Source organism: Scyliorhinus canicula, chromosome 25 (genome assembly GCF_902713615.1).
Source record: "Scyliorhinus canicula chromosome 25, sScyCan1.1, whole genome shotgun sequence".
NCBI classification, from domain to species: Eukaryota; Metazoa; Chordata; class Chondrichthyes; order Carcharhiniformes; family Scyliorhinidae; genus Scyliorhinus; species Scyliorhinus canicula.
The window spans coordinates 20,093,400-20,108,030 of record NC_052170.1 but is presented as its reverse complement, the minus strand read 5'-3'; the positions used below and the strand labels follow the sequence as shown (position 1 = coordinate 20,108,030).

At 53.1% G+C, this 14,631-nt stretch overlaps 1 protein-coding gene across 1 annotated transcript in view; it reads left to right on the top strand.

Moving 5' to 3' along the window:
• The first annotated feature begins 9,897 nt into the window (after window positions 1-9,897).
• ndufb7 (NADH:ubiquinone oxidoreductase subunit B7) overlaps window positions 9,898-14,631 on the top strand; it is a 10,055-nt gene continuing 5,321 nt past the window's right edge. The window contains exon 1 of the mRNA XM_038785049.1: window positions 9,898-10,070. Coding sequence (XP_038640977.1) covers window positions 9,959-10,070 — 112 coding nt within the window. The 5' untranslated portion in view covers window positions 9,898-9,958. The remainder of the gene's footprint in view (window positions 10,071-14,631) is intronic.

The following is a 14,631-nucleotide window of genomic DNA, read 5'->3' as shown; positions in this document are numbered from 1 at the left end:
GAGGAATGAATACACGTTACAAACACCCCATAAAGTCCCCCCCCAGTCGTCCTCAGACTGCTCCCAGCTTCTTCTCCCTGATGAAGGCCTCCGTCAGCTCCAGCATGTCGAAGGTGTCATCTTTCAAATCCATTGTGATCCGAGAATCGTCCCAAAATGGATCCCTTTACTATAGAAAACCGCCTTCGCCTCGTTGAAGGCTGCATGATCAGTCCCAATGCCCTGGTATATTCATACTGTGTGCCCATCCCAGACAATGTTGCGGCTCCTTTATGCCCACTCCTCTCCTTCCCCTGATAACTGGGAAAGGTGGATAATCACCTCCCGCGATGGCTCATTCGGCTGGGGTTTCTGCCGGAGTTCCCAATGAGCTCGATTCAACTCCAGGGGGTGGCAAACACCTCATCCCCTCCCACCAGCCGAGAGAACATCTTCAAAAAGTGCTCAGTTGGGTTTGAGCCCTCCACTCCTTCCGGCAGCCTCACAATCCTGAGGTTCAACCGCCTCGAGCTGTTTTCAAGATCTTCCACCTTCACCCTCAGACTCTTGTTGCTCTCCGCCTCGAGCAGCGACTCTGTTTCCAACGAGGCGAAACGTCCCTCATGCTGCAACGAGGTCTCCTCCACTCCCTTCAGCGTCTCACCTTGTGCATTCAAGGTCTTTTCCAGCTGATGACGAATCGGGCCCATTGCCTCCTTGACAGTGGCCTTAAATGATTCATGTATCTGGTTGCCCTGCCGCTCAAACTGCTTGTCCATCTGTTTGCCAAATTTCTCCAGCTCTCGCACCATCACCACAGCCAGCGAGTCTAATGCAGTGGGCGCGGCAGCCATCTTCCCTCTTTCCAGCTCTTGTGACGGGCTACCCTCCTGGGCTTTCCTTACAGTGGGCTTCTTCACCTACGCTTTCAACATGTCTCCGTCGGGGAACAGTTCACTAACTCCACTAAATGAGTTTGGACATCAAAAGCCCTCAAACAAATCGGGTAAAAGATATCAAAAACGAAAGGCTCTGCCGGGAGCCACCTTCCATGTGTCTTGCTTTCACATGATGTCACTAGAAAGTTAATAACGTGGATGAAAAATTCCACGTAAATTAACTCGCCAATCTTCGGAGGTACGGTTGGTAATTTCATAGGATGTAAGGAAGCCATTGGTGCCAATACAGATATGGTATATAGGATGGCAGGAACAGACTAATATGGTGTGGGGTAAAAATACAGCACGTTTTGAGTTAGACCAGGGGTGGGCAAACTTTTCCGTGCAAGGGCCACATTCAGAAATTCACAATTTTAAAGGGCCGCATAGTATATTAAGTAAAATAATTAATATTTTAAATAGCCAAAATAAAAGGTCTTTAAAGAAAAAAAAGCACATTTATTTGAAAAACAAAGTAACTCAGTAAGTAACAGAACAATGTCAATGAGAATGATGCATCTGACTGCAGTCATTTACCAGTTTGTTGAAATCAGGTGTCAAGTTGCTTGTGCTGATCCTTAACACTGACAGAAGCACAGCCAAGCCGAGTCAACGATAAAAACGCGCATAGTGGGGTGGATGAGTGGGGCTGTCTCATTGGTCGGTTTAGTTGGGTGTGCGACCAATAGGAGTCCAGGTTACAAACAATAAGCCTTATTATTGTTTGTAACCTGGACTCCTATTGGTCGCACACCCAACTAAACCGACCAATGAGACAGCCCCACTCATCCACCCCGCTACGTGCGTTTTTATGCGGCCCGCCAATGAGGTGCCCGGAATCATAACCGGCATTTTTGAAAAGCCGCCGGGGAAAAGCCGCTGAAGTAAATGCGCTTATTCAATAAGCGCATTTACTTCAGCGGCTTTTCCCCGGCGGCTTTTCAAAAATGCCGGTTATGATTCCAGGCACCTCATTGGCGGGCCGCATAAAAACCTTTGTCGGGCCGCATGCGGCCCGCGGACCGTAGTTTGCCCACCCCTGAGTTAGACCATAACTTGCAGGATCAGAAGTAGGCCATTCGGCCCATCAAGTCTGCTCTGCCAATCAATGAGATCATTCATGACTGATCTAATCATCCTCAACTCCCACTTTTCCCCCTCCTTATATCCATAACCCTCAATTCCCTTCTTGATTAATTCTATCTTAACGACCCGGCCTCTACGGTAAAGAATTCCACAGATTCACTACCCTCTGAGAGAAGAAATTCCTCCTCATCTCTGTCTGGAATGGGCGACCCCCTTACTCTGGGATTCTGCCCTCTGGTCCCAGACTCTCCCACAAGGGGAAACAACCTCTCAGCATCGACCCTGTCAGACCCCCTGAGAATCCGATATGTCTCAATAAGGTCGCCTCTCATTCTCTAAACTCCAATGAGTACAGTTGCTCTCTGTTCAGTCCCATTGTAACGGCACTTCTGCCAACTGCAATGGGAAAACTTCAGGGCCGGAAGATAAAAGATAGCGCCCCCATGCGTTATCAAACACAGAGAGGAAACAAAGAGTAGGGATTAATGGGTCCTTTTCAAATTGGCAGGCAGTAACCAGTGGGGTACCACAGGGATTGGTGCTGGGACCCCAGCTATCCACAATATATATTAATGATTTGGATGAGGGAACAAAATGTAACATCTCAAAGTTTGCAGATGATACCAAATTAGGTGGGAGGGTGAATTGTGACGAGGATGCAGGGATCCTACAACAAGGTTGGGCGAGTGGGCAAACCAATGGCAGATACCGTATTATTTGGATAAGTGTGAGGTTATTCACTTTAGGAGCAAAAACAGGAGGCAGATTACTACCTGAATGGTTGTAAATTGGGAGAGGGGAGTGTGCAGCGGGATCTGGATGTCCTTGTGCACCATTCGCTGAAGGTAAGCATGCAGGTGCAGCAGGCAGTAAAGAAGGCTAATGGTATGTTGGCCTTCATTGCGAGAGGTTTCGAGTATAGAAGCAGGGATGTGTTGCAATTATACAGGGCCTTGGTGAGGCCACACCTGGAGTATTGTGCGCAGTTTTGGTCTCCTTCTCTGAGGAAGGATGTTCTTGCTCTCGAGGGAGTGCGGCAAAGGTTTACCAGACTGATTCCAGGGATGGCGGGACTGTCATATGAGGAGAGATTGACTAGGTTGGGATTGTTCTCGCTGGAGTTCAGAAGAATGAGGGGAGATCTTATAGAGACATAAAATTCTAACAGGACGAGACAGGGTAGATGCAGGGAAGATGTTACCAATGATGGTGGTGTCCAGAACCAGGGGTCAGTCTGAGGATTCAGGGGTCAGTCTGAGGATTCAGGGTAAACCATTGCAGACAGATATAAGGAGACATTTCTTCACACAAAGAATGGTGAGCCTGTGGAATCCATTACCACGGACGTAGTTGATGCTAAAACTTTGAATATATTCAAGAGGTGGTTGGATGTAGCACTTGGAGAGAATGGAATCAAAGGTTATGGGGAGAAAGGAGGATTAGGCTATTGAGTTGGATAATCAGCCATGATCGTGATGAACGGCGTAGCAGGCTCGAAGGGCCAAAAGGCCTCCTCCTGCTCCTATCTTCTATGTATCCATGTATGTATCTATGCTTCAATACTGACCTTGGGAGCAGCTTGAATGCCTTACACAACTCCTTGGCTTTCAGGTGACTGAAACATGGTGTGTTCAAACAGAATGTACTGGGAGAGCTTCAATTTGGGAACAGCACCCCTTCCGCCACACACCCATCAAAATAAAAACAGGGGCCGACCTGAGAATATGTCCAACCAGAACGAGCAACTCTGTGATGGGGGCAACGTTGGTGTGTGTGTTGGGGTTGGGGGGGCCGGAGGGAAGAGGAAAGCAAGTGTTTTCACTCCAGGGTCAGCACGACAATGCTCTGGGTGGTGCTGCAGCTGCCCCTTGACAACCGTGTTTGCACGGGTCGAGAACTCTGCGATGGTTCCAAAGGAGGAAACCTTATAAAAGGCCAAGCTACCTTGCTTTTCAGGATTTGCTCTGTATTTAGATTGAAAAAATGAAATTAAATGAAAATGGCTTATTGTCACAAGTAGGCTTCAATGAAGTTACTGTGAAAAGCCCCTAGTCGCCACATTCCGGCGCCTGTTCGGGGAGGCTGGTACGGGAATTGAACCGTGCTGCTGGCCTGCCTGGGTCTGCTTTAAAAGCCAGCGATTTAGCCCAGTGTGCTAAACGAGCAGCGTCCTCGTGAATCTCTTTTGTAGCCTCAAAATCCTGCCGTTAGTGTGGAGCCCAGAACTGCGCACACAGTCACCTGAATCATCATTTAACTCTTGGATTTAAAAAAATATTCTGTATCTTTTACGATAAAATCTAGAATCTACCAGCGGTGCTGCCTTGAATATCCTCTGGAACCTGTACCCCCAAATTCCTCTTTCATTCAGAGTTTAATTACTGTCGTCATTTTTTAATAGCAATGTCCATCATGGGTGGCACAGTTAGCACTGCTGCCTCACAGCGCCAGGGACCCGGGTTCGATTCCAACTTTGGATGCCCGTGTGGAGTTTGTACTTTCTCCCCCGTGTCTGCGTGGGTTTCCTCCGGTTTCCTCCCACAGTCCAAAGATGTGCAGGTTAGGTGGACTGGCCATGATCAATTGCCCCAAAGTGTCCAATGGTTGGGTGGGATTGCAGGGTTAGGCGGGGGGGGGGGGGGGGGGGGGGGGAGATGGCGGGATGGCGGGCCTAGGTAGGGTGGGTGTAGACGCGATGGGCCAAATGGCCTCCTTCTGCCCTGTGGGGATTTTATGAACTCTCAGTTGAATTCCATTCGCCATCTTGATATCCCTTTGGTCTGCTAAATAATTGACTGTGTCTCTTAGCGTATAGAGTGCACTAGAATGATTGGGGGTAGGTCGATTTGATCTTAGTTTCAGACTATTTCGGCACAACATCGTGGGCCGAAGGGCCTGTACTGTGCTGTACATTTCTATGTACATAACTACCCTCTACAACATGCACTCTATCTTAATTTAAATTGTCTCTCTACCACCTTTCATTCCCACCCTCCTAAATATATTGTACCCTGTTATATATTCATTATCTGGTCTTGTCCAGTTTGCTTGACAGAAACAGAGAAAATAGGAGCAGTAGGCCATTCTGCCCTGCGAGCTCGCTCCGCCATTCAATATGAACATGGCTGATGCTCTATCACAATTCCCCTGCGCTCTCTCCATATCCCGGGACGTCTTTCGAGTCTAGAAATGTATCTATTTCCTTCTTAAATATATTCAGTAACGTGGCCTCCACAGCCTTCTGTGGCTGACGATTCCATAGGTTCACCCCCCCCCCCCCCCCCCGGGTGAGGAGGTTCCTCCTCAACTCAGGCCTACCCCGCATCCTGAGTCTTTGACCCCTTGTTATGGAACCTCCAGTCAGAGGGAAACATCCAGTCTGCCCAGCCCATTAGAATGTTATACAGTTCAACGGGATCCCCCGTTGTTCTTTGAAATTCAAGCGAACACAGGCCCAGTCTCTCCTAAAGTGACAATCCCGCTACCCCAGGTGTCAGTCCGGTGAACCGTTTTCAGGTAAGGAGACCAAACACTTGTTTAAAAATTCATTTTTACAGGACGTGGGCATCGCTGGCTATGCCCAGCATTTATTGTCCATCCCTAATTTCCCCTTGAGAAGGTGGTGGTGAGCTGCCTTCTTGAACCTCTGCAGTCCGTGTGTGGTGTAGGTAAACCCACAGTGCTGTTAGGAAGGGAGTTCCAGGATTTGACCCAGCGACAGTGAGGTACGGCGAAAGGTTTCTCTCTTATTGGAGGTGGTCATTGCCTGGCACTTGTGTGGTACGAATGCCCCATGCCACTTGTCAGCCCAAGCCTGGATATTGTCCAGGTCTTGCAGCATTTTCATGTGGGCTGCTTCAGTACCAAAGGGTGGTAGCACAGTCGTTAGCACAGTTGCTTCACAGCTCCAGGGTCCCAGGTTCGATTCCCGACTTGGGTGACTGGGCGGAGTCTGCACGTTCTCCATGTGTCTGCGTGGGTTTCCTCCAGGTGCTCAAGCTTCCTCCCACAATCCAAAGAAATGCAGGTTTGGTGGACTGGCCATGCTAAATTGTCCTTGGTGTTCAAAAAGGGTTGGGTGGGGTTTCAGGGTTGCGAGGATGAAGTGGAGGTGTGGGCTTGAATGGGATGCTCTTTACAGGGGTTGATGCAGACTCGATGGGCCGGGTGGCCGTCTGCACTGTAAATTCTATGAGTCGCGAATAATGCTGACCATTGTACACATCAGCAAACATAGCGACATCTGACCTGATGTTGGAAGGAAGGTCAATGATGAAGCAGCTGAAGATGGTTGGGCCATGGACACTATCCTGAGGAGCTCCTGCACTGATGTCCTGGAGCTGAGATGATAGATCTCCAACAATCATCCTTTGTGCCAGAGACAACACATTTTGCACACAATACTCCAGATGTGGTATCAGCAAAGTCCTGTACAGCTGCAGTAAGATAGGTTATTGTTCACACCATTATGTCTATGTTTGCATCACCCCTGCAATGACCGTCCCCTGTACCCGGGGCGCATACCTCACTGTACCCTGTACCTGGGGAGTATACCCCACCGTCCCCTGTACCCAGGGTGGATACCCCACCGTCCCCTGTACCCGGGGCGGATACCCCACCGTCCCCTGTACCCGGGGCGGATACCCCACCGTCCCCTGTACCCGGGGCAGATACCCCACCGTCCCCTGTACCCGGAGCGGATACCCCACTGTTCCCTGTACCCGGGGTGGATACCCCACCGTCCCCTGTACCCGGGGCGGATACCCCACCGTCCCCTGTACCCGGGGCGGATACCCACCGTCCCCTGTACCCGGGGCGGATACCCACCGTCCCCTGTACCCGGGGCGGATACCCCACCGTCCCCTGTACCCGGGGCCGAACCCCACCATCCCCTGTACCCGGGGCCGAACCCCACCATCCCCTGTACCCGGGGCGGATACCCCACCGTCCCCTGTACCCGGGGCGGATACCCCACCGTCCCCTGTACCCGGGGCGGATACCCCACCGTCCCCTGTACCCGGGGTGGATACCCCACCGTCCCCTGTACCCGGGGTGGATACCCCACCGTCCCCTGTACCCGGAGCAGATACCCCACCATCCCCTGTACCCGGGGCGGATACCCCACCGTCCCCTGTACCCGGGGCGGATACCCCACCGTCCCCTGTACCCGGAGCCGATACCCCACCGTCCCCTGTACCCGGGGCCGAACCCCACTGTCCCCTGTACCCGGGGTGGATACCCCACCGTCCCCTGTACCCGGAGCGGATACCCCACCGTCCCCTGTACCCGGGGCCGAACCCCACCGTCCCCTGTACCCGGGGTGATACCCCACCGTCCCCTTTACCCGGGGTGGATACCCCACCGTCCCCTGTACACGGAGTGGCTACCCCACCGTCCCCTGTACCCGGAGTGGCTACCCCACCGCACTGATGTCCTGGAGCTGAGATGATAGATCTCCAACAATCATCCTTTGTGCCAGAGACAACACATTTTGCACACAATACTCCTGATGTGGTATCAGCAAGGCCCTGTACAGCTGCAGTAAGATAGGTTATTGTTCACACCATTATGTCTATGTTTGCATCACCCCTGCAATGACCGTCCCCTGTACCCGGGGCGCATACACCACTGTACCCAGAGTGGATACCCCACCGTCCCCTGTACCCAGAGTGGATACCCCACCGTCCCCTGTACCCGGGGCCGAACCCCACCGTCCCCTGTACCCGGGGCCGAACCCCACCGTCCCCTGTACCCGGGGTGGATACCCCACCGTCCCCTGTACCCGGGGCGGATACCCCACCGTCCCCTGTACCCGGGGCGGATACCCCACCGTCCCCTGTACCCGGGGCCGAACCCCACAGTCCCCTGTACCCGGGGCGGATACCCCACCGTCCCTTGTACCCGGGGCGGATACCCCACCGTCCCCTGTACCCGGGGTGGATACCCCACCGTCCCCTGTACCCGGGGGGGATACCCCACCGTCCCCTGTACCCGGAGTGGCTACCCCACCGTCCCCTGTACCCGGGGTGGATACCCCACCGTCCCCTGTACCCGGGGCGGATACCCCACCGTCCCCTGTACCCGGGGCGGATACCCCACCGTCCCCTGTACCCGGGGCGGATACCCCACCGTCCCCTGTACCCGGGGCGGATACCCCACCGTCCCCTGTACCCGGGGCGGATACCCCACCGTCCCCTGTACCCGGGGCGGATACCCCACCGTCCCCTGTACCCGGAGCCGATACCCCACCGTCCCCTGTACCCGGGGCAGATACCCCACCGTCCCCTGTACCCGGGGCAGATACCCCACCGTCCCCTGTACCCGGAGCGGATACCCCACCGTTCCCTGTACCCGGGGTGGATACCCCACCGTCCCCTGTACCCGGGGTGGATACCCCACCGTCCCCTGTACCCGGGGCGGATACCCCACCGTCCCCTGTACCCGGGGCGGATACCCACCGTTCCCTGTACCCGGGGCGGATACCCCACCGTCCCCTGTACCCGGGGTGGATACCCCACCGTCCCCTGTACCCGGGGTGGATACCCCACCGTCCCCTGTACCCGGGGCGGATACCCCACCGTCCCCTGTACCCGGGGCGGATACCCACCGTCCCCTGTACCCGGGGCGGATACCCATCGTCCCCTGTACCCGGGGCGGATACCCCACCGTCCCCTGTACCCGGGGCGGATACCCCACCGTCCCCTGTACCCGGGGCGGATATCCCACCGTCCCCTGTACCCGGGGCGGATACCCCACCGTCCCCTGTACCCGGGGCGGATACCCCGCCGTCCCCTGTACCCGGGGCGGATACCCCACCGTCCCCTGTACCCGGGGCGGATACCCCACCGTCCCCTGTACCCGGGGCGGATACCCCACCGTCCCCTGTACCCGGAGCCGATACCCAACCGTCCCCTGTACCCGGGGCAGATACCCCACCGTCCCCTGTACCCGGGGGCCGATACCCCACCGTTCCCTGTACCCGGGGGCCGATACCCCACCGTCCCCTGTACCCGGGGTGGATACCCCACCGTCCCCTGTACCCGGGGCCGATACCCCACCGTCCCCTGTACCCGGGGTGGATACCCCACCGTCCCCTGTACCCGGGGGCCGATACCCCACCGTCCCCTGTACCCGGGGTGGATACCCCACCGTCCCCTGTACCCGGGGGCCGATACCCCACCGTTCCCTGTACCCGGGGGCCGATACCCCACCGTCCCCTGTACCCGGGGCGGATACCCCACCGTCCCCTGTACCCGGGGCGGATACCCCACCGTCCCCTGTACCCGGAGCCGATACCCAACCGTCCCCTGTACCCGGGGCAGATACCCCACCGTCCCCTGTACCCGGGGGCCGATACCCCACCGTTCCCTGTACCCGGGGGCCGATACCCCACCGTCCCCTGTACCCGGGGTGGATACCCCACCGTCCCCTGTACCCGGGGCCGATACCCCACCGTCCCCTGTACCCGGGGTGGATACCCCACCGTCCCCTGTACCCGGGGGCCGATACCCCACCGTCCCCTGTACCCGGGGTGGATACCCCACCGTCCCCTGTACCCGGGGGCCGATACCCCACCGTTCCCTGTACCCGGGGGCCGATACCCCACCGTCCCCTGTACCCGGGGTGGATACCCCACCGTCCCCTGTACCCGGGGCCGATACCCCACCGTCCCCTGTACCCGGGGGCCGATACCCCACCGTTCCCTGTACCCGGGGGCCGATACCCCACCGTCCCCTGTACCCGGGGCCGATACCCCACCGTCCCCTGCACCCGGAGCTGGCGGTTGCTAGGCGACCTGCCCACAGCCACTTCCGCCCCGCAGCGAGATGGCGGCGGGACTGACATCACGTCCGGAGGCCGCGCCCACCCGGGCCGGTTTGCGCGCGCAGCGGCGCCCCGGAAGCCGGGCTGCGCGGCGGTTCAGTTCCGGGTCAGGCGGCGGGTCACCCTGAGCTATGGGGGCGCACCTGGGGCGGCGGTACCTGAGCGGGCCGGACACTGAGCCCGACCCCGGGGCCATCCCCAGCTTCCCGGCCCAGCTGGGCTTCCCCGAGCGCCAGGAGCGCGGTGAGTAACCGGACATCCCATAATAATGTATTCTGCTGCTGAGCCCCAGACATCCCATAATAATGTAGTATTCTGCTGCTGAGCCACAGACATCCCATAATAATGTAGTATTCTGCTGAATCTCAGACATCCCATAATAATGTCGTATTCTGCTGCTGAGCCCCAGACATCCCATAATAATGTAGCATTCTGCTGCTGAATCTCAGACATCCCATAATAATGTAGCATTCTGCTGCTGAATCTCAGACATCCCATAATAATGTAGCATTCTGCTGCTGAATCTCAGACATCCCATAATAATGTAGCATTCTGCTGCTGAATCTCAGACATCCCATAATAATGTAGTATTCTGCTGCTGTATCTCAGACATCCCATAATAATGTAGTATTCTGCTGCGGAGCCCCAGACATCCCATAATAATGTAGTATTCTGCTGCTGAATCTCAGACATCCCATAATAATGTAGCATTCTGCTGCGGAGCCCCAGACATCCCATAATAATGTAGTATTCTGCTGCTGAATCTCAGACATCCCATAATAATGTAGTATTCTGCTGCTGAGCCCCAGACATCCCATAATAATGTAGTATTCTGCTGCTGAATCTCAGACATCCCATAATAATGTAGTATTCTGCTGCTGAGCCCCAGACATCCCATAATAATGTAGCATTCTGCTGCTGAATCTCAGACATCCCATAATAATGTAGTATTCTGCTGAATCTTAGACATCCCATAATAATGTAGCATTCTGCTGCTGAATCTCAGACATCTCATAATGTAGTATTCTGCTGAATCTCAGACAGCTCATAATAATGTAGTATTCTGCTGAATCTCAGACAGCTCATAATAATGTAGTATTCTGCTGCTGAGCCCCAGACATCCCATAATAATGTAGTATTCTGCTGCTGAGCCACAGACATCCCATAATAATGTAGCATTCTGCTGCTGAGCCACAGACATCCCATAATAATGTAGCATTCTGCTGCTGAATCTCAGACATCCCATAATAATGTAGCATTCTGCTGCTGAATCTCAGACATCCCATAATAATGTAGTATTCTGCTGCTGAATCTCAGACATCCCATAATAATGTAGTATTCTGCTGCGGAGCCCCAGACATCCCATAATAATGTAGTATTCTGCTGCTGAATCTCAGACATCCCATAATAATGTAGCATTCTGCTGCTGAATCTCAGACATCTCATAATGTAGTATTCTGCTGAATCTCAGACAGCTCATAATAATGTAGTATTCTGCTGAATCTTAGACATCCCATAATAATGTAGTATTCTGCTGAATCTCAGACATCCCATAATAATGTAGTATTCTGCTGCTAAATCTTAGACATCCCATAATAATGTAGCATTCTGCTGCTGAGTCCCGTGCATCCCACAGAATTGTTGTCGCGTAGCCGGAGACCCTCTTGCCCTTCCTATCTCCGAATGAGCGAAGGAGACCACTTGAGGAAAGAGTGATCATTGTATCATAAGGCTACACAGATCTATGGTTGAATGGGTTGGGGTTAGAGTTTGGCAGAAATCCCTGCTGTTACCCTGTAACCCTGTGAATTCTTCCTATTCACTTCACAAACTAATTCCAGCTTCGATTGAACCTGCCTCCACTGCGTGCTCAGACAGTTAATTCTAGACTTTAACCACTCACTGCATTAGTTTGTTTTTCGCATCCAGTTTTTGCAGCTCTAGCCAGTTACTTTAATAGGTGCCCTCCCACTCCCAATCCTTTCCTGAGAAGGAACAATTTCTCCCTGTCTGCTTTCCCCAGACCCCTCACGATTTTGAATACCTCTACTAAATCTCCCCTCAGCCGAAGATGACCGCAAACTACTGCGGACCCTGGAATCTGAAACAAAAGTGGAAAACGCTGGACCATCTCAGTAGGTCTGTGGAGAGAGAAGATAACTCGAGTCTGGACGACTCTCCTCTCAGCCGCCTTTTCTCCAAGAAAAACAGTCCCAATTTCTCCAATTGTAAGGGGCTGTTTAGCACAGGGCTAAGTCGCTGGCTTTGAAAGCAGACCAAGGCAGGCCAGCAGCACGGTTCAATTCCCGTACCAGCCTCCCCGAACAGGCGCCGGAAAGTGGCGACTAGGGGCTTTTCACAGTAACTTCATTTGAAGCCTACTCTTGACAAGCGATTTTCATTTCATTTTCATTTAATTTTCAATCTGTCTCCACAATTGGAGTTCCTCATCGCTGGAGCCAACCTCATGAATCTTTTCAGCACTCGCTCCTTCACATCCTGACGTGTGGTGCCCAGGACGAAGCATCCCGTAGCTGAGGCCAAACTTGTATCTTATACAAGCTCAACATGACCTCCTTGCTCTTGGACTCTATGCCCCCATTAATAAATTAATGATTTTGCATTCTTGAACTTTCAACCCTGTTCTGCCGCTTTTAATGACTTATGGACATGTAAACTTGGATCCCTCTGCTCCTGCACCTATTTAGAATTGTACCTTTAACTTTATATTGTCCCTCCATATTCTTCCGACCAAAATGCATCACCTCACATTTCTCCGCATTGAACTTCATCTGGCTTCTGTCCGCCCACTCGACCTACTTCTCCATGTCCTTTTGAAGTTTTACATTATTCTCCCCTCCGTTCACAATGCTTCCAGGTTTCCTATCAACTGCAAGTTTTAAAATTGCCCCCTGTACACCAAGGTCTAGGTCAGTAATATGCATCAGGCAAAGCAGGGGTCCCAACACTGACCCCCAGGGAACTCCACTACAAACCTTCCTCCAGCCTGAAGAACATTGCTGTTTCCTGTAACTCGGCCAATCTTGTATCTTTGCTGTTGTCCCTTCTATTCCATGAGCTATAACTTTGCTCATCAGTCTGTTGTGTGATACTGTGACAAATGCCTTTTGGAAATCCATGTATACCACATCAACAGCATTACCCACGTCAATCCTCTCTTACCTCCTCAAAAAGAAACAGTAACCTCGTTAAACTCTGGTTACCTTGAATAAATCCACGCTGGGTTTTCTTAATTAATCCACGTTTACCCATGTGATGTCTTTTTAATCACAAATGATTGTTTCCAGACGTTTCCCCACCACCTAAATTAAACTGACTGGGCGGTAGTTGGGTTTAGATCATAGATCATAGAATTTACAGTGCAGAAGGAGGCCATTTGGCCCATCGAGTCTGCACCGGCCCTTACAAAGCGCACGCGACTCAAGCCCACGCATCTACTAGGGCAACACGGTAGCATGGTGGTTAGCATAAATGCTTCACAGCTCCAGGGTCCCAGGTTCGATTCCCGGCTGGGTCACTGTCTGTGCGGAGTCTGCACGTCCTCCCTGTGTGTGCGTGGGTTTCCTCCGGGTGCTCCGGTTTCCTCCCACAGTCCAAAGATGTGCGGGTTAGGTGGATTGGCCATGCTAAATTGCCCGTAGTGTCCTAAAAAGTAAGGTTAAGGGGGGGTTGTTGGGTTACGGGTATAGGGTGGATACGTGGGTTTGAGTAGGGTGATCATTGCTCGGCGCAACATCGAGGGCCGAAGGGCCTGTTCTGTGCTGTACTGTTCTAGTCTAGTCTACTCCATCCCCGTAACCCAGTAACCCCCACTTAAACTTTTTTTGGACACTGAGGGGCAATCTAGCTGTTCAATCCACCTAACCTGTACATCTTTGGACTGTGGGAGGAAACCGGAGCACCCGGAGGAAACCCACGCAGACACGGGGGGAACGTGCAGACTCCGCACAGACAGTGACCCAGCCGGGAATCGAACCTGGGACCCTGGAGCTGTGAAGCAACTGTGCTGTGCTGAGGCAGTTGGCTGACCACTGCGCCACCGTGCTGCCCGTCCCACTGATACTTGATCCACTTGTACCCACCCCGTTCCCAAGAACCAGGTCTGGCAGTGTCCCCTTCCTCATTGGTCTGGAAACATACTGCCGAAGAAACTTTCCTTGAACATGCTCCGGGAACTCGTTCCCCTCCCTGCACTTTGCACTAATGCTATCCCAGTCAATTCTCTGATAATAAAAACCCTAATATACTAATTGTAGCTTTTCTTTGTGCTTTAATATTTGTAGCATTTGTAAAAATGCATTACAGATGTGACTTTACAATCAGTAAAAATAACAGTTCAATCCATTCAATAAGGGTGTGACACTCTGAGGAGTCTCACTATAGGGGGCACCATTCAATAAGGGTGTGACACTCTGAGGAGTCTCACTATAGGGGGCATGTTTGCAATGTGCCTTTCGTCAGCCCGGGGATTTTCCACAGTTTCCAGTGCCTCCGTGCACTATAGCAGGAGGGCCTTAGACTCCGGCCTTTCCCCGTTAAGTCTTTGCTGTGCTTCCCTTGGAGCATAATCCTGGACTTCGGAATGTGCCAACCTGCAACACTCGATCTTTTGACAGTTCTTTGCTGGAAGACCAAGAGGTTTCGGCCGTATCAAAGAACGTCTTTCACCACGTCTTCTGTGGGTTTCGTCTCCCAACAAGCCCTTCTATCCTTAGCCTGGCACAGAAGGATTTGTTGATCTTTGGTATCTCAAGCTGTGATGATACTACTGAACTTTCGCCTT